The 18705-nt window shown below is 36.5% G+C and overlaps 5 protein-coding genes across 12 annotated transcripts in view; 3 read left to right on the plus strand and 2 right to left on the minus strand.

Moving 5' to 3' along the window:
* The first annotated feature begins 8310 nt into the window (after window positions 1-8310).
* LOC138180274 (RWD domain-containing protein 4) lies at window positions 8311-11619 on the plus strand. 2 transcript variants are annotated; one of them, XM_069113989.1, is made up of 5 exons: window positions 8311-8623; window positions 8806-8915; window positions 8992-9187; window positions 9259-9453; window positions 10903-11619. In XM_069113989.1, the coding sequence occupies exons 1-4, from the start codon at window positions 8519-8521 to the stop codon at window positions 9424-9426; spliced, it is 579 nt and encodes a 192-aa protein (XP_068970090.1). In that variant the 5' UTR covers window positions 8311-8518; the 3' UTR covers window positions 9427-9453; window positions 10903-11619. The 2 variants fall into 2 exon arrangements, with proteins under 2 accessions (XP_068970090.1, XP_068970088.1); XM_069113987.1 differs by lacking the exon at window positions 10903-11619 and having other exon boundaries at window positions 8312-8623; window positions 9259-9509.
* LOC138180270 (RUS family member 1) lies at window positions 8992-11884 on the minus strand. Its single transcript, XM_069113981.1, has 9 exons — window positions 11676-11884; window positions 11449-11606; window positions 11184-11344; window positions 10914-11106; window positions 10737-10852; window positions 10426-10622; window positions 10094-10353; window positions 9847-10033; window positions 8992-9772 (listed from the first exon to the last, which is right to left on the minus strand). Exons 1-9 carry the CDS (start codon window positions 11743-11745, stop codon window positions 9720-9722), a joined length of 1395 nt encoding a protein of 464 aa, XP_068970082.1. The 5' UTR covers window positions 11746-11884; the 3' UTR covers window positions 8992-9719.
* Window positions 10908-18705, plus strand: part of Traf4 (TNF receptor associated factor 4) — a 39701-nt gene continuing 31903 nt past the window's right edge. For 2 of the 6 annotated variants that reach the window (XM_069113975.1, XM_069113977.1), the window contains exons 1-2: window positions 17048-17185; window positions 17522-17801. Coding sequence is in view for 1 of the 6 variants with exons in the window: in XM_069113971.1 (XP_068970072.1) it covers window positions 17029-17199 (171 nt within the window). In the remaining 5 variants the exon portion in view is untranslated. Of the gene's footprint in view, window positions 11021-16973; window positions 17200-17521; window positions 17802-18705 lie in introns of those variants that run through there. The other 4 variants (XM_069113976.1, XM_069113971.1, XM_069113974.1 and 1 more) reach the window with 4 other exon arrangements.
* On the minus strand, window positions 12073-13116 carry LOC138179813 (uncharacterized). The gene has a single exon (XM_069112955.1). The coding sequence runs from the start codon at window positions 13114-13116 to the stop codon at window positions 12073-12075; it is 1044 nt and encodes a 347-aa protein (XP_068969056.1).
* LOC138180273 (uncharacterized) lies at window positions 12330-14506 on the plus strand. Of its 2 annotated transcripts, none has more exons than XM_069113985.1 (2): window positions 12330-13769; window positions 13896-14506. In XM_069113985.1, exons 1-2 carry the CDS (start codon window positions 13388-13390, stop codon window positions 14231-14233), a joined length of 720 nt encoding a protein of 239 aa, XP_068970086.1. In that variant the 5' UTR covers window positions 12330-13387; the 3' UTR covers window positions 14234-14506. The 2 variants fall into 2 exon arrangements, with proteins under 2 accessions (XP_068970086.1, XP_068970087.1); XM_069113986.1 differs by having other exon boundaries at window positions 13947-14506.

Raw genomic sequence — 18705 nt, forward strand, 5'->3', positions numbered from 1 at the left:
TCATACCTTTTGTACCTTTCGGCATCTATAAGTTCGCCAATCTTTTCTTCAAATATCGAACACGAACTTCTTCAAATAGCTTTTACAAGCTTTTAGTGCATTAAATTTATTAGTCGTATCTATCGAATAAGTTTCCTAAAGGTCACGGTAAATAATAACGAGAATCCTATATTAACTTGCCTAATGATTATCAAAACATTGTAATACGCTTTTAAGAATCGTTGAAAATAATAAGATCAGCACGCTCGAAGATACCAGAAACTTGATAATTTACCGCAATGTTTTGTAATCAATTTCTATCGACTAGGTCAAACGCTTGAATAGGTGAGAGATAATTTTTATAATTATTCGCCAGTAAATAATGTAACATAAATAAATACGATAATAATATAAATAATTGCCAAGTGACAATCGATTCTTTTTTTTTTTAATTAATTATGCAAACTAACAAGATACACAATTTTATCCTAATATGTACGAAATCGTGCAGATTTCTTCTACGTATTAAGAACTTGGATGAAAATCGAGTCAAAATTTAAATGCGTGGCGATCGGTCGCCATGCGATTTCTCACCTGGTTCCATGATCTCTCCCGGACCTAGGCCAAAACAATCGATCGAAGTCGCTAATTTATATTCGCGCCAGCCCATTCACCACCAGAGGGGACACGGTTAATCGAGTTTGTCGTTAATTGAACGAACGCAATTCCTCCTGGTCGGCGCCGCCGACAGAGCCCCGCAGACAAACAGATAGACAGACAGTTTGTTCGGTCCGTTTGTTCGTTCGTAGCCGTGTCTACGTAGATGGCTAATTGTGACGTCCATGAGAGAGAGAGTGAAGAGATCGTTACGTCGTCCATCACCCATTTATGGCCGCGTAGCCACCTGCTTCTCTCGTCGTTTCGCATGAAGATAGAGCCGTTTCGAACGAAAACCCGACCTCCTGTGAGTATCGAGTATTTTGTAACGAGTCGCTACGGTATAGAATCTACACGATCAAGCAACTGGCCAGGATCAATTTCATTTTCTTCCTTTTTCTTCCTTTTTATCCCGTGTCGGTGTGCGTATACCTTTTTTCTATTACCGGATCTCGTTCCTCGAACGCTGCCGACACACGATGAAGATGATCGATGGGGACCCACGCGCGCGATCCACGAGACAGGATCAACTAGACGAAACTTAGCGGTGATCGTTTATTGATGACGCGTCGAGTGCCTCTGGAGCTTCGCTCTCTTGAATTGATAATACCGGGAATTAACGCGACCAAGGGCGCGGGTTTAAGGAGCCATGGAACGTGGTTTAAGGTTTCCTGGTGGAAATTCGAAGAGCTTGAGGTTGCACGGTGCGAGAGATTAGAAAATTATTGCAACGCTTGGCTATAGTCTTTGATAAATAGACCGCGAATTTTTACGTATTATGGCGCTATTTAATGGTATATTAATATATATATATAGATTAATATATAAAAATATAAAAAATGTAAATAAATAAAAATGTAAAAAATATTTTAAGTAAAGTAATGGTTATCGCGATTTTCAGGAGAAGCTCGAAGAACTTAAAACGAGCAGGTGTAAGGGATTAGAAAATTATTATAACGCATGTTAACACGACGAATAAATGTATGGTTTTGCAAATATTTTCTGTTCGTTTATTGCCCACGATCGACTCGTTCCTTTCTCTGTCCATTCTAATTAATTATGAAATCTTCTTCGCGTGTTTCATCCGATTACATGAATTTCTTAGAGCATCTGTTCGCTTCTTCATAAAGCCTGCTGCTGGCATTCTGTTCTAATTGCACCGCACATATTTCATCTCCGGGACAAATATCTCGGTAGGTGCCGTGCAATCGAGCAGAGAGACGATGCCTTTTCTATTTGTCCTTTGAAATGGCGAACCTCCGCGACCTGTCTTCCTCGATTTCGATTGTCAACCACATATATCATCCATGACAAATATCTTCTCTTGATGTTAGTAGAATCTTTGGTATCCTGCTTCTCGTTTCCTATCTTGTCGTTCACGTCTTCAGAATATTTTGTGTAAATGCTATGATGCGATAGTTAAGAGATTTAATAAGAATCTTTAACGGATAATATTAAGAATTAATATGCAATAATCGATTAGTGGATAATTTAATGGATAACTAAATTAATATCGTATTAACACAAGTGGACTTAAATTGACTTCAAACGTGCAACCATTCAACGAAAGAGTTAATCTGACAAAATGATCGTAGCATGATTACGTTAATCTTTAATCGTGTTTGTTCAAAAACAGGTTCTCTAATACCAAAACCTACTAAATGCTACCACGATTATTGCGCCATCGTTCTCGTTATAAACTGCGTTAAACCTTTTGCACCGTTCAATTCTAATGCACTCTAAATGTACCCAGCATAAACTACCATAAACTGCATCGTGATTAACCAAATTCGTGAACTATGAATCTCTGAACTGTGTGAATCTACAGTATCGTTCGAGAGAAGCTTCCCTCGACTTATAACGGAAGATTCTTTTAAATTTCTACATATTATTTTAATTAATCTTCAATTATCAAAATGTATCATATTCAGAGGAATACTAATCTTCTTGCACAAAATTTATTTCTACGTACTAGGAGATAACAATAAAACGGTCGAATTCGTTCGAAATTATTAATCGTTACAATTTATCCGAATCTCTTTTACTCCGTGCAATGTAATATTATTCTACTTTGATCGTCAAAAGTACATACATTCTGTCGAATGAAATTCACGAAAATCGTTCTCAGCTAAATATCGCAAAATTAAATAGACCCGCATAGTTCGCACGGTCGTCCGTCGAATTTTAAACCACGCGAATTTAAAAGAAAATTTTGTCGAACGTCCATCGATCGAAATTAAGTTCTACATGGAATCGAGTGGACAGACATAGAAGAAGGGATGAACGCAAGAAACACAGAGGAGCCAGAGAAGTCGGAAAAGTCGGAGATGAGGAAGAAAAGCAGCTTTAGCGTGCTAGCTTACTTATCAAAACGATACAATTACGACGCGGTAGTCGACGGTTTTACATAATGCATATCGAGCTACGAAGTAATGTTCAGTGCACGCACCGCGGTGGCACTAATTTCCGTGAATCAACAGCGCCAGGAAGCTCTTCTTGCACGACCGCTCAAGGAGAAGTAACCGCGTAGTCACATCGGTGATTAGTGATGGGACCGATCATGGATCATTCAACGTCATAATCTTTGTCAAATCATCTCTTCTCGAGTCTGCTTATACCTTTAAATTTGTATCATCTTCGTTCCTCTATTATTTTGCAATTATATTTCTCTATTTTGAAATTTCCATTTTTGGGATTTTCAAACTCCTATTTTTATATCTTTCCAAACTTTGCTCTAGCTTTCTATGTGTCTATATCTAGAAAAATTCACCGGTACTCCAGCTTCCATCTTCGTGTTTTGAGATTTACAAAGTTTCCTGTAGAATTGCATCTAACATGTACCTTCAGCCGGCCTCATACACAACAACAATCGTTACACACAGCACTACGCTTCAGCTGTTCTTCTCTCTGTTTCTCTACTATTATAGAAATACCAGAAAGTAATTTCCTTCTCTGTGACATATATCTTCTGAACTACCTCTCCCAACTTCGTATGGAAATTTTCTTCGTATTAACGTTGCTTAAAATATCGTACTCAACGATAGCAAACCACATGCAGATTAATTCGACGAAATACTGAAGGACTTTCCTAAGGAGAAAAATACAAAAGTTAATACCCAGACGTCAAAAATATTCAATTTCCTACATACAATTTCTTAATAAAATACAAACCGATATTCCTAGTATCCCTATAAATAGATATAATTTATGTATGTAAATGTCTTGTCAGAGTACCGTTCCAGTCTGAACATCGATATCAAACGATTTACGTGTGACTTCAACTTCTGAAAACTAACTCTTGAAATGAAGAGATTTTGGTCGTTATGACGCGCGAGGGTATTGGTCCCATCACTATCGGCGATGATCGGCAAGCACACGGCAGGCGGTCGGCTTCTTTCCCGCAGCTTCTTCACAGGGCGACTCTCGATCCATGTTTCATGAGGCTCCTCGTGCTCGAACTAGAGAGAGGGCCGGCCACGTACAGGCACTTACAAGCCGAGGGAGGCAGGCCGGTGTTCTGAATCACTGGTACTTAGGCGATTCTTTGTGATCGATGCACTCGCGACACCACGGCGCCACCCTTACCTTTTTCTTTTCGCGATTATTATTGTCTTTATCCACCGAGAGTGAGAAAGCTCGTTACGGATGTTGTACCAGTGTTCCTGGTCGAAATTGCTCGCTGCATTTGCGATATCATGAAGTCAATAAAGGAAGTATAAGGAGATCCTCTTAGTAGTAGGACAAGACGATGCTAATATTCAACAGAATGAAAACTTCTGTTTGAAGTTGGAGATTTTTCTGACGTATCGTAATGATTTTCATAATCCAAATTATTCACGTTTCTTAGATTAACGTTACGCTCTTCGTATTCGTCATTTGTCATTTTTATTGAAGATCGTATAGATTTACCACTCGCTCTTTGTAAAATGATACTTGTACGGATGGAAACTTGTATTTTACTGTTGCATCGTTAAACTGAAAGATATACTTCTTCGTGACAAATTGAATATAAATTGATTAACAAATTTCTTGAAACGATTGTCATTTTGACCACTTGTTTGTAGCATTAGGAATTATTAATATAATATATATAAAGTGTAGTACAACCCTAAGTATCGTAAGTATAAACAGACATGTTTCCCTTTGAACACGAATGTGTAAATCAACATAGTACGTCGTATCTTTAAAAAAGATATTCCTTCTGAAGAATCGACGATAGCTTCCAGCGCATCTAAACTTCATCCGAAAAGAAGGAAAAACAAACGACACATCGAAACCTAGAGCAACCACATTTATATAATGTATTTCATAACATTATTTTGAGAAGCGACATTTCATTTTCACCAAAGCATTTTCTCTTTTCCTCGAGCCGACAAAGGGATGAGTCGGGTTGTCTACAAGCCCCAGGTACCCGGGTTAAACGAAAAATTCGCGCACGAAACGTGCGTGCACGGTTGCAATGGCCGCGATGAATAATGGACAGGCGGAACATTTGAGGCAGGGATGTCGTGCAGGCCGAATTCGTAGAAGAGCATCGTCTCATACACGCGTCTACTGCGAAATACAGGTGCGTACGAGCAATATAATCCCGAGGATTTCAGGGAATCATCGACGAATTCGACGAAGCCTCCTTTGCGGTGGATGGCGAGAGGGTGTGCGTGACTTACGTTCGCCACTTGTCCCAAACGTGCGTTTGCGAAACGATCATCGATTTCTGATCGTTTGTCTCGCCCGATCGCCCATCGATCTACGCAAAGAACAGCTGAAAGTACATCTCTTGTTATCGCCCACTGAGTTCTCGGTAATCCGGATGAAATTACTCGAGATTTTGCAATTTTCTTTATGATTCTGGTTCTATGTAGCATAATTTAACAGGAAATAATTCCTTTGTCTTGTCTCGTAAAAATATTGAATTATTATTATTAATTGTTAGAATTCTAATTGAGATATTTGTTTGAGTATTATAGTAGTAGAGTAGTATAGTTTGTGATATGTTGACATATAGTTTTATAGTTCAATACGTTTACTATGTTTAGTCAGACAGTATGACTGGAGCCAGCATTCTTTTAAATCTAATTTACCATGATGTTTCCAACAATATGAACAAGATTTACCTCACAATACCTTTTCCGATATAAAAAGTACACTTTAAACTTCCGGGGCGTCAATATACGAGGCAAAATTAGTCTAAATGTGTAATATATAAAAAATACTGCCAATATTTAAAAAACTTACTACAAACGCATTAATAAACTCGTGTTTATACGCCAATATCGGTTCTTCCTAGTATATCATTTAAGTTTCGGAGGAAACGAGACGGGACGAACATCGGTATCGCATCGCGTAAAACGAGGATGAAAAATTCGTCTGACAGGAAGCCGATGATGCGTTGTTACAGCTGGCATATTCTTCGATCCTCGATACAACGTTCCGCGATGAGAGAAATTTAAACGAAACATGGAATGGGGTCAGGAACTGATGTTTGTGTAAACGCGGGGTTGGGCTTCCCCAAGTGGAAACTCGCATTAATCCATAGCTCGCTACTCACTTGATATGTACTACGTTTTTTTTTTCCTCCTGCCGAGTTTTCTCCGTCGCTTTTCCGCCACCCCCTTCTCGCTTCATTTCTCTTTCAAACGTGCTATAACATCCTGCTACCTACTGCGCTGCGGTAGCATACGACTGAACAAACTGCTGCACAATCCGGCTGATATCGCGAGAAATCTCTGTATTTGTGTGCATGACAGCTTCGAAATTACTTGAATAATACATCTCATTTGGTGTATCTTTCTCTCCTCCTCTGCCTGTCGCTGAATTGCATTTTGTCTTTTTCTGAATTGGATCGAGTCTAATGCTTGCTATCGATAGAGTTTTAGTTATATTACAATTTTGAGAAACTTAGTGCGGGGAATCCCTAAGTTTCAATAACTTAACGATTCTTTTTGTTTCGTGTATGTATACCGCAGATTAAATTTAATGTAAAGTTAAAATGGAAATGTGGCGTCACCTGGTATGTGAGGAGATAAAATCGTTTAACCTCTTTGCTAAGATTGTGATCCTTTCTATCTTTAAATTTAACGGTGAAACATCTTAACGAGGCTTGTAATTAAATTGACATGTACAAGAAGCTTGTTCTTAAAAGTGAGCAAAATGTACGCGCTTTATTTTATCCTTAAACGTTGATCTAAGGAACGAGCTTAACATTTCAGTTTCCCAACACATCATTCCCAATATTACCGATTCAGTGTAGGAGAAGATTGTAAATGGTTTAATTCAAACCACTGACCAGGTACAACAGTTCTATACTTCGTCTATGATTCAAACCATGTATTGTGAAAAACGTAAGAAGTTATTATTATCAACAATTTATTAATATTATATCATTATACTATTAATAATAACTGTTAGTAACAATATAATATTATGTAATAAGTTTTAATTTACGATTTCAAGTTTCGAGACTTGTCTGTACTATAACAGTATTATTTCCTGCAGTACCGACCGCTGACCTTACTGCATGCAGTTCGACTATACCACCGTATCGGATACGCGTTCTAGTTTGAACAAGGGAACAAAGATGCATGCGACTCACCATTAGATGCAGATGTGATTCAGAAAACTTTGTCATCGATGCTGTAATAACTCAGAAAAAGTCAACATCGAGGTCGTCATCAAAGAGGATCATCGTTAAAGGAAACTAGGAAATCTGTAATAGAATGTGAAATATTATAATTTATTCTTAAAAACATAGTACTTTTCATATAGACAGTTTCAGATAATGAATGAGATTGAAATTTTAATAATAATAAGAATTTTATAAAATTGAAAGTTTATTATTTTAGATATTATTTTAGTAAAAAAATAAATATTTCTAATTTTTCAAATTAATTATTATTGAAATAAAATATGAAGAATAGACTTACATTTTTAGCCTTTTGTAACGGCATTAGGTCTTGCCAAGATTATAGGCAGGAGTGAAGATCGTGTGAATAATCTATAATAAAACGTGAAATGATTTATATCTTGTATATTGTTCTTATAAATAGTATTATGATTTAAAAAGTTTGATATAACGAAATAGAACTTTGTTGAGTTTAGATCGAAAAGATAAAAGATATAAATAAATTTATAAGATTAAAACCAATTACAAAATAAAATTTAAATTACAAATTTTATTCCAAGAAGTTATAATATATAAACTACCATGGTTTGGGGATGTCTTGATACCACGATCTTCGATAACGAATAACACCCCTCACCGCACATCCATCTATACTTTCTAATTTGTTCGGGAATATTCGAGTGTGTGGTGAATCGAAATTTTCCACGTCGAAACCTTGGTACTAAATAAACACAAAAACATTCAATGTTTTGTACATAGGAATACCTAAGCGATTTCTTGAAAAAATTCTAAGAAATATTTTCGCTGCAAATATCTTACCATCTACAGAACACATTACGGCTATCAGTAGACCGTCAGAAGTTCTAACAACACAATCGAATATATGTTTGCCAACTTTTACAAATATAACAAATGATAAACTTTTTAAATACAGTTTAACGAACTTTAGTGCCTCAATTCCATTTCAATTTACGCCATTTTAGATTGTAGAGGGCGCATTGATACCTCCAATTTTTTATACATTTCGGGACATGAGATGCAAAATCTCATAAGGTAATAATAGAATAAGTACTACGGTAAAAGAGAATAAGTACTTTCCAGCGTGACGCGATGTGGCGCGCATAACGTGATCAAGGCAGCACAATCGATTTAGTGATAGCGACTCTGTCTACTATAGGTTTTCCTAACCTCAAAGTAACGTATGAGCTGTGCGTGTAACGAAAAAATTAGAGTATTAAAATCAAACACTGGAGAAAGGAGATGGGCGATGCCGAACTTCAGGAAGAGGAAAGAGAAGTTCTTCTTTCGATATATGAAGGAGATTCGGCTTTTAAACAGTTGACACCTACTACGTTTCAATACAAGGTTTGCTCTTTCCAAAAATTGTGAAATATAATCACGATTGTACTCTTAAATCACAAAATATAATTCTAATTTCTAATTTTAAAATAAATCAGTATCGATAACGAGTAGATCGTGTTTGTTCAAATTTTATGACTTCTAAGTTATAATCCTTACATATTGTATAACATTGACTTTATATATAGTATGGAGAGGACAATGATATGAAATCATTTCTATTGGAAATTTCATGGGGCACAACATATCCATCAGAGAGGCCTACTATTAACATGAACACATTTTATAACAAGCACATGTAAGTGGAACCATGTTGTTCACTGACTATTCTTGCAGTCTGTTGCTTTTATTAAAGGTGAATGATTGGAATACAGTGTGCAAGAAGTAAAAGACAAGGTGCTGCAGCATTTGGAAGCAGAGGCGGATCAGTGGCTAGGAAGTGCTATGACTTATACGTTATTTCAATATGTACAAGAACATTATACTGAGTTGATCTCAGCACAACCAGACTCTGTAGTTGATCTAAACTTACAAACCAACCAGCTTAAAATAACAGATGAAAATCAACAGGTAAAAATTAGTTATGTTAAACTATAAATTTATTTGATATATATAAAAGAGGACCAATTTCTTATGTAAAGTTGGAGGAAACAACAAAAAAGCCAAAGAAGGAACATTTAACTAAAGCTCAGAAGCGTAGACAATGGAATAAGGCAGATGGAAAAGGAGAAAGGCCACGAGGATGGGACTGGGTGGATATAGTAAAACATTTATCACAGACTGGCCCTAAACAGGAACAAGAGTCTTAGTTCAACTTCATTGAAATATTTGTACAGGTTAAAGGCTTGTTATATTTTTATAAATTATTGGAAATAAACTGGTTTCCATATCAGTTTTACTATAATATATCACCTGTGATAAAAATTTGTAAGAAAATATTTATAAATAATTTTCTCATTGCCAACAGATAGTTACAAGATATGCAAATAAAATTACTTAAATAATTAACAATTATAAAATTTTATCGAGGTAAATAATATGGAAGGAACGATATTTTAATTTCCGATGTCCTTGCACTTCTTTTTTACCATTTTACGATTTTTTACAAAAATCTCCAACCTGCTACTGGTAATAGGTTTGTTTCTGTCATCCATCCTAAAAAATAAAACAATATTTATATGAATAAAAAGAATACAAAACTTCTATCACATAACAATAGAATTATTTACCTTTACTTTCAAGGTCACTAATAAAGGCTTTGTATTCGCCCGAGATCAATAAATTCGTAGCGTAAATGCTCTCTATGGCTTTCGATGATTGTATGCGATTATTTGTATTAGAGTACCTTTTATTAAGTACATAAAGTCGCATTAAAGGATACGACAGATCGCTCACTTCGGGTTTTACGAAAACATCCTGGAAAAAAGTAATACTTCAAAATATAAGCATTAAAATTCATTTATATGATTTACTTACAAGTGGCACTTTTAAAGACATACAAATAAACAAGCCACAAAGGCAAGCATGGAAATATGCTTCTAAGACATCATAAGGCTGCGCGTCTTTTTTAAGACATATAAAAATAGTTTTGTTTTGTACATCAATAGAAATCAAGTATTTTCTATCTAAGAAAAGCTTCAATGCAAGCTCGGTATCGCTTGTTAAAATTATATCCTCTTTTATAAGAGCCGCGAGGGAAACACCTATTTTTATATTGAATCCACATATGCTCATTGCTGCAAAGATATAATTAAAGAGCAACAACATGTAGTAACTTAATGCTTAAAAGTAAAATACAACATCCTTACTCGGTTTTGTTAATAATAACACTGATTCCTTTTTGTTAACTTCTTCGGGTTTTGGAATGACTTCATTTGAAATATAACTTTTTACTATTAAAGCTAAGCGATCTTCGTTTAAAGAATTTAAGCATAATGCTTTTACAGCCATGTAATTTGCATATAGATGTATCATCACGAGGAAGAGATACAGTTCCATTATGTATCTACATACAGATTATACACACCATTAGTACATCGATAATATCGTTAGCACGCTTTTTAACAGAATTAAATTCAATTATTACGAAAACAATAGATATATGTAATTAAATATTTACCGTCCATTGTGAAAAATTGAAAGTATTAGAATACCAACAAAGGATGCTATTAAATTTACACATGTTTCTTGACTTCCGTCTTTAGCAGATACATCTGCCAAATTATTTTGTAATGCCTGTAATGCAAATTAATATGTTATAACTAATAAAATCAAATCTGTTTTAGGCCTTTTGTACCTGATGCTGTGTAAGCGCTGCTCTTGTTGCTCCACCAGCAACACCAACAATCGATTTCATCGCTGTTGAAATGCACAATATTCCAAGTGAATAGGAAGAAAAATAAGGTAAGAATAATTCTAATCCCATTGCTAAATCATTAAGAATATCAGCAAAAAGCCTCCATTTTTTACACTGTCCATCTAAATCTGTCCTAATGAATGAAAGATAATTGCTGCTTTTGTAGAAATTAATTAGAAATGTTGTATTCCTATATATGATTTTATTTACCCATTCCACCATGCAAACACAATACGACCAATCATTCCAGTCCCATCTTTTAATATCCATGTTATAGCTGCTGCTAGCGGAGTAGCTGCTGCTTGACCTACACCTACCCCTTGCATGATAGAATGTGTTGTAAGTGTACCCATTATGGTACTTGCAAATGCCTATAACAAATAAAAGAGTAGTGATAATGGTGTAATTTCGTTCGTAAACAGTAGTTTCACTCATAAAATATAAATAACGTTTGCAGCTTTCTATGCAAACTAACCTGAACTGTATCCCATATTTGATAAGAAGTGTAATCAGGGTGAACGCTATCGGGATATCCTTGAGGTAAAAATACCTCTTTTACAATCGATATGAAACCAGAATAAAAAGACTTCGTTCTAGTTGTGTCTGATAACAGTTCGGTTATCGATTGCTCGTCTGTAGACCAAAACGAACGATAGGTTAGGTAAACTAACAGTGATGTTTGTCATGTCAGAATACAGTTACCTTTTGATTTGACGAAAAACCTATCCTTCTCACCCCCGTAGGCCTCGGTGAATAGTAATCGTTCATGCATCTTGAAGTGCACCGAGATTACGTTGGTTTGATTTGAATGCACCGTGTGAAAACATATGCACTTTTATTAACGATCATAGTAGCTGTTACATCCTCTACGGGCGATTACACCTGCACTATAAATGCAACAAAATTCCCTAATATTCTACTCAGAAGATTTCATAATCGAATGTTTTTGAAAAAAAACTTCCGTAATGTGTAAAAATATACGAAAAAGACAACAAAAATACAGTTTTCTTTTTTTTTACCAATCAATATTATGCCTTAATTTGAAAATGATATTAAAATGAAAAATCTTCTGTTTCATTATTCGAACATTTTTTATATTTCACTTTTGCAATTTTTTCGAGACATTCATATCTGGTAAAATTAAAGAAACGTCTTCAATTATTCCATTCAATTCGTTTATACAGGCATCCAATCTTCTTTTGACATTCATTGCATCAAATTTTACGTTCTTGTATAAATTAATCTTTTGTATTTTGTTATGGAAGTCGGAAATTAGGTAGTTCCCACGAATTTCTGCACCACCACTCATTCGACTTGTCATCGAGTGTTTGAATGATTCACGTTCATCTTTCGTTTTGATTTCTCGCGATGTTTCCTTTTTAGGTTCATTTTTAATTAATTTACTCATCTGACTGCTCTTCCCTCGAACTGCATTGTCTTCGCCATGTGCGTAAGTGTCTAATTGGAAAATGTGACCATTTTTCTGTTCTTTCATATTTTTTAATTTCATCCTTTCTACATCAGGATTAAAAATTGTGTGAATATTACTCTTGGATGAAAATTTCATTTTCTTATTCAATTTCAGATTATGTACCTTAGTATGCGATTCTGTTATGAAACAATTTAAAAAGTTTCGTTTCCTTTTACATTCCATTCTTAAGTCACACTGAACTCCGTGAGAAATTTTCTTTTTTCTTCTCTTCCGAATAATAGGCTTACAATCTGTTACTTGTAATTTTTCATTCGTACAAATATTATTTAAGTCTTTTACATGGTTAGACGTTCTATCATCAATTTTCGTATATTCTGTCATATAATCATTTATCGAATTATTTTTAATGAGACTTGCAAGAACCTTTGAATTTTCTGAATCAGTAACTTTATCATATCCTACATTATTTGAGGAAATGTCAAATTCACTTCTGCAACAAGAAGAATGTCTGCAAGCAGTTTCAGTTTTCTGAAACAACTTTTTTTCTTTATCAAGACTGACATTTTTAAGAGCACTGACCTCGTCTCGCAATTTTTGTACTTTAAGATTTACAACAGTTACAATTTCTGCAATTTTATTTAAACTATTTTCTCCATCTTGGGCCTTGCAGTAACAACGATTTGGCGTTGCTTGTTCTGCGTTTGCTGACATTTTTATTGCTATTTTTATATGACGACATATTATACGTTCGAAATAAAGAGTCCAAAATTATAAAGTCTATTTTTTAACATGAAAAAGTAATTTTTCTTCTGTGTTACATTGGATGTTTGTTATATTTTTATTTGAAAATAGGTTACAGGTCCCTTATGACATTATCATGAAGTAAATTGAGATTCGCACGTAGCTCATTTGTTTCTGTATTTAATTAAAAAATGCAATAAATACATATTTTTTTGGAAATTGCAAACATGCTGCATGTTTTATGAGGCGTAATATGTCCGAAAGGTATGTGAAGGAAATTTTAGAAAAGCTGGAAGAAATTGAGAAATTGCACGGGAAGTTGCGTCGTTTGGTACCTCGCGTAAAAGTCTATGAATCGGAAGGCACAAAGATTAATCAGTTCATTATGGAAAAAACGAACGATAATACAAGATATTTTCTGGAACAAAACCCTATCGATTTCTGTCAGAGATTAGAAATTGCAAGAGAAATGTCTAAAGACTTGACAACCAAAGTAAAAAAATTATGCGAACCCAATACAAAGACCAGGAAATATTTCAAAAAGTTTAAACATTATTCTAACAACAAATGGGAAAGTTTCAAAGACTATTTGTCGACCATGAATGCATCAGACATTATCTTCGGTAAAAAAAGCAATAATTATTAATACATTTAATGTTAAATATATTAAAAATATAATAATAATTAATTGGTTAATATTCGAAATAGATAAATATACTTTATTCGGTTATCGTTGTTACAATTTCTAGTAAGTAGGGGCTCTCAAACATCAGAAGCCAATTTACCTAAGATGATTTCAGGAAGAACGTCTTCAACTTCTATCCCAAGAGTAAGACAGATTTTTGGGAGAAGAAGATCCACACTGAGAGATCTACCAGAACAGTTATTAGCGAGTTTTGGTTATTCTCGGAATTCTAACTCTGTAAATGAGAGTATAGTGTTAATGCACGACCATGCTTTAGGTAAAGATGAACCGCATAAGGTGCAGAGAATGTTGATCATTCCAGACCAGGAAACTGAAACATTGAGGGTCGTTGCATCCGCAAGAAGAGTCTCGGTAGGAGGTAGCAATAAACGGTCTTCATAAATCACCATGAGAATACATACCAACATTCAATTTGAGCAACGAGCATTTCTCTGATCATATCTAGGACATTGACGTGTTCATTTTTTACAAACAATATCTATAACTTCCTTCGTAATCAACACTTGTAATAAAAAAGATTACAACGGATGTAAAATATAAGACATTGGATCCAAGAGAAAAATTAATAATATGTATATTAAATATATTAATATATTAAATTATAATATTTGTATATACAAAAATTGAACTGCAAATGTTTACGCCTTTATGGAAAATTTGAAAGTGCCAAAATCTACGTAACGCATGCTTCTATCGAGATTCTATTTTTCGAATTATATTAACGACAATATGAATTTGCATAAACAACCCCAGTGAAATAATTATATATACTGCGTATATTTAATATATACTTTTTATCTGTTTAAAACTTACCACCAGTGTTGCGAATATTTCGCATTACTGTACTATACTGCCATCTGAATCCGACTGGAGAATGAACATTGCCATACTCGAAGTGGCCAATGGAAAAGAACGGAAATGTTTGAACGAAACCTTAGAGTGCGTGGGCTGGCAGATGGGGGTACCGGAAAGGCGGGTTGCACAGGAAGTCACGGAGGCTCAAACATTACGATCACGAGTAAATCCTTCGATCGTGCTTAATTTAATCCCCTGTGAATCGAGTTCGTTTGTAAATTAGAAGAAAACATCTAAACTTTAATATTACAGGTTTACATTCAATAGTCATAACTTAGTATATCCGTTTACGTTTCATGTTTCCTTAATTTAATTTTCGTCTTTCCTTTGCCGTTTCCTAAACGATTGAAATATAATACAAACGACTTACGATTGCGCATGAAATTTAGAAAAGGATTTTGTAACGTAACTGCAACTTCAATCCTGCTTATGTACCATAACTAATCTCTTCGTTTTCGTTTCTAAACGATTAAGGTATGACGTGAACGCGTTGTGATCGCATATCTAATTAAAAAAAAGTTTTATAACAATTGCAAATTCAATGCTGTTTACGTACTATGACTAGTCGATTTCAATAGCGATCAAATAAATTCAGATATTACACCGCGGTTTGTACGGATTCCAATTGCATCGATGGGCTATTAGAGACTTTGCAGAAAAATTGTGCCCGTAACGCGATTTTCTATGGCGTAAAAAGTGGAACTCTGACTTGCACATGCTGAATTCTTGCTCGGGGCGATGAACAATCAGCACTGGTAATGGGTCTAACGGTTTTTCCTAGGAGAAAAAAAAAGACGTGTTTTCAGACATAGGAGCAAGCATCACAGATATTTCTGTACGCCGAAAAACGAGCAATCTTTTTCTTTGCGAAAGAAGCATTGCTTTGCTATTAATTTCTTAATCTCGATTTGGATAAAAGATTTCGCGTTTGTACCTACGTTCAGTGTAATTAGAATATTTCGAAAACAACAGCAAGATTTGAATATGGGAGAGCGAAGAGAATCGTAACAGGATAAAACGTCTGCCAGTTTGAAGCTTCGCAAAGTGTATCACGGTATCAGGAGGATAACAGAGGCTTGGTTCTGAAAACAAGAAGCGTCTGATAAACAAACCGGGCGCACTTAAGCGAACCGGGTAAAAGTGCGAATAAACGAGCGTACGAAGAGCGTGCCGCCGCCGTTCCCCGTGCCCCTTCCTAGGCCCCCTGCTCGTTTTCCAGTCAACGACTTCGTCGGATGGTGTTGCACTTGCGTACACTGTTGCATGCGGGAAATGTGGTGTGCCGCATACACGCACGTGGGACGCGAAGGTGGGGCTATGTCTCGCAAGCTATTCCTGTACACTGTACACTGTACACCATGAAGTCGCAAGTAGCATAACAACGCGGCCCTATTCGTCGTTGTGTACGTTTCGTCGCGGCAAACAGATAGGGTGGTGGATTGATAACGCAACGACATATTGGAATTTCGCGTTCTACTTTTTCAGCCGTGAACAAGGGTTCAGCTTGTAGGAACGTTTACAAGACTCCATATCCGTTTTCATTGATCGCCGATGGTTCTAACGAATCGAAGAGAGAAAGGATTTGTCGAGTCGCATTGAACGTCGTGTGACGTTGGTCGCTCGTTTCGTCGTTAACAAGCACAGAGCGAGCTCGACGATTCCTAGAATGACCGTCATTGCTTCAATGTCCGTTTATGGTGCGAATGAAAGGACCAGAGGATTAAGGATTTTCCTTTTCAAATTTCGACCAGGCGAACGAACGAACACGCGTTTCGAAGCTTTATGTTATTCGTAGCTGGGTCTTCCTCGAGTAAAAGGTCAGCATGTTTGTACAGCGAGTCTGCTGCGAGCAAATTGAACGTCGGTGATTTGTCTACGTACGCGTGTAGGATGTAAATGCGTTAAGAAATTCGTGGAATGTTTTTAAACACCTGGCGAAGCTGCTAGAAGCCTTCGATATGAAAGCGAGACAGCGAGTTTACGAAGGAAAATTAATATCGCGACGGCACGGGGCACGCGACTCGCCGAGTCACACAGTATTCTTCTCTTTTCCTTTCTTTCCTCTATCGTCTTTTGTCCCTCCCCACCATTCCATAGTTTTGTAATGCCTCTCTGTCTCTGGCACTTCCTGTGTTCCGCCACGTTCACCTGACTGCCGGCACCTGCCTTCATAACTATCTAGGTGTACACAGTGTATAGAAGCGACCGCGTATCCTATGGGACTTTAGTTTCCCCGCTCGTTTCATCAGCCACGCTGTGCTCTCTGGCTTGTGCCTACTGGCGCACACCTGGAAACACGTCGAGTGCGCTACACGCAGTCGATGTTACGCTGTCGTTCACCACGGCTGGACTATCGAGCTTTTCCTCTCCCGCTGATAACAGTCGCTCCTCGAACCGGCGAACCTACCTATCGACCATTAGTGTCCTCCGCGACCACAACTGGTTTCGCTTCTCCGCAACTACCATTTGGATCGAGAGGTTCGAATTTAGATGTATATATATTCGTTTAAGTAATTTCTCTAATTCCTCTAAGTTTCATATTTCTTCCATATCTTTCATCTCTTCTTTGAAATTCCTTTTTGTCCCTTCATGTCCCTGGTTCTCTGTACTGAGATTTCTTAAGAGCGAGTCCCAAGGGACCGAAGGTCGGCTTAGATCTCGAATGCCAGGTATTAAAAAGTCTATTGCGAACGAACGAAAATTTTTCGTGCGAGGAAAAACAGTGGGGCCTTCGTTTAGATAGTTTCCATTGGAATCGTCGATATTGTTTAATTAATAGGCGACGTTTCTATTTTGCATGTTCTAATTGAGAAGAAGGAAGAATATTCTGTGGAACGTTTCAACGAGGATGGCGTAGAAATTGCTGGTTCCGAGGGAGCGTGCCGAGCGATCCTCTTCCGTTTTACGAGCCTATACTCGGCTCGGTATTCGCGAGTTCTTGCGGCAGTGAAGGATTGTTTAGTGTAATAACGCGTTTCTCGAAGCTTGAGAGGTGGATGTTCGTTGTAAAGTGACTGTTAAACTGTTTGCACGTGGAGCTGATTTGTTACCGTCGGGTTTAGTGCTCTAGAATGTCATCTGGATTTCGTAGTCGGTGAGTAAACCTTGCAACACACGTTTCTTAATAAGACCAACTGCGTTTTACTCTTCTTACTGCTCTACGGTAGTAGGTTAAAGTCAAAAAATTATATTCCTGAAAACTTTCTCTCCGCGTAAACCTTGCAACACACGTTTCTTGATAAACCCAATTATATTTTATTTTGCTTACTGTTAGTAGGATAAAATCAAAGAATTGAATTCCTGAAAACTTTCTCTCCGAGGATAGCGGATTAGAACCGATGCTTCTGATCTTTTCTGGTATTACTATTTTTGCTTTCCACGCTTATTGAAACAAACTTAATGGATATTTTTGAAAAGTATTATTACTAAGGATGCTTAGAAATACTAGAAGTATTATTATCAAGTATACTTAGAGGTATGATTTGAAGATATTAAAAGTGTTAGGGAATGCCGTAAGGTATTCGCGATCGATAGAAACGATCGCTGACGGGAAATCTCAGGGTCGCAATTTGAAAAACAAATTTCGGACATTGCTAGTCAGGGCAGGTAGAAAAGGCTATTGAAACAATGGGTGCTCGCGCGTTTCTTCTCATAGGCGACTGTAATGGCGTCCCTTCTGGCGTAAATACGCACGTGTTCCGGCCGCGTTCCAAGATCGAGCAATTTCGATTTTCCCATGCCGAGCTTTCCCACAACAATTTTCTTCGTGAAACTTTAATCGCGCAAAATAACTACACAGAAGATTCTAAACTTCTTTCAGTATTCTTATAGTAATAATAATTCTTTTTCTTTTGTCATCAACCCGACAGTTTCTTCGCTTATATAAAACTGAACGAAGATACCTTCTTTTCAATTTCTACGCTTGTAAGTCCAATCTTATTCTCTTGTTATTGCAACGAACGAGTTTCGTTTTTCTATTCCAATCGCAAACAGCCGCC

Source organism: Bombus flavifrons, chromosome 5 (genome assembly GCF_040668555.2).
Source record: "Bombus flavifrons isolate JBK064 chromosome 5, iyBomFlav1_principal, whole genome shotgun sequence".
NCBI lineage: Eukaryota > Metazoa > Arthropoda > Insecta > Hymenoptera > Apidae > Bombus > Bombus flavifrons.

Bases quoted from the DNA above. Each gene is read 5' to 3' on its own strand.
- LOC138179813 (XM_069112955.1), bottom strand. From the start codon at position 13,116: ATGTCAGCAAACGCAGAACAAGCAACGCCAAATCGTTGTTACTGCAAG.
- LOC138180273 (XM_069113985.1), top strand. From the start codon at position 13,388: ATGAGGCGTAATATGTCCGAAAGGTATGTGAAGGAAATTTTAGAAAAG. The intron at 13,770-13,895 runs GTAAAAAAAGCA...TACAATTTCTAG, and splicing joins TGCATCAGACATTATCTTCG to TAAGTAGGGGCTCTCAAACA.
- LOC138180270 (XM_069113981.1), bottom strand. From the start codon at position 11,745: ATGCATGAACGATTACTATTCACCGAGGCCTACGGGGGTGAGAAGGAT. The intron at 11,607-11,675 runs GTAACTGTATTC...TTTGGTCTACAG, and splicing joins GTTTTTCGTCAAATCAAAAG to ACGAGCAATCGATAACCGAA. The intron at 10,034-10,093 runs GTAAGTAAATCA...ACTTTTTTCCAG, and splicing joins TGTCTTTAAAAGTGCCACTT to GATGTTTTCGTAAAACCCGA.
- LOC138180274 (XM_069113989.1), top strand. From the start codon at position 8,519: ATGGGCGATGCCGAACTTCAGGAAGAGGAAAGAGAAGTTCTTCTTTCG. The intron at 8,916-8,991 runs GTAAGTGGAACC...ATTGGAATACAG, and splicing joins ACATTTTATAACAAGCACAT to TGTGCAAGAAGTAAAAGACA. The intron at 9,188-9,258 runs GTAAAAATTAGT...TCTTATGTAAAG, and splicing joins TAACAGATGAAAATCAACAG to TTGGAGGAAACAACAAAAAA.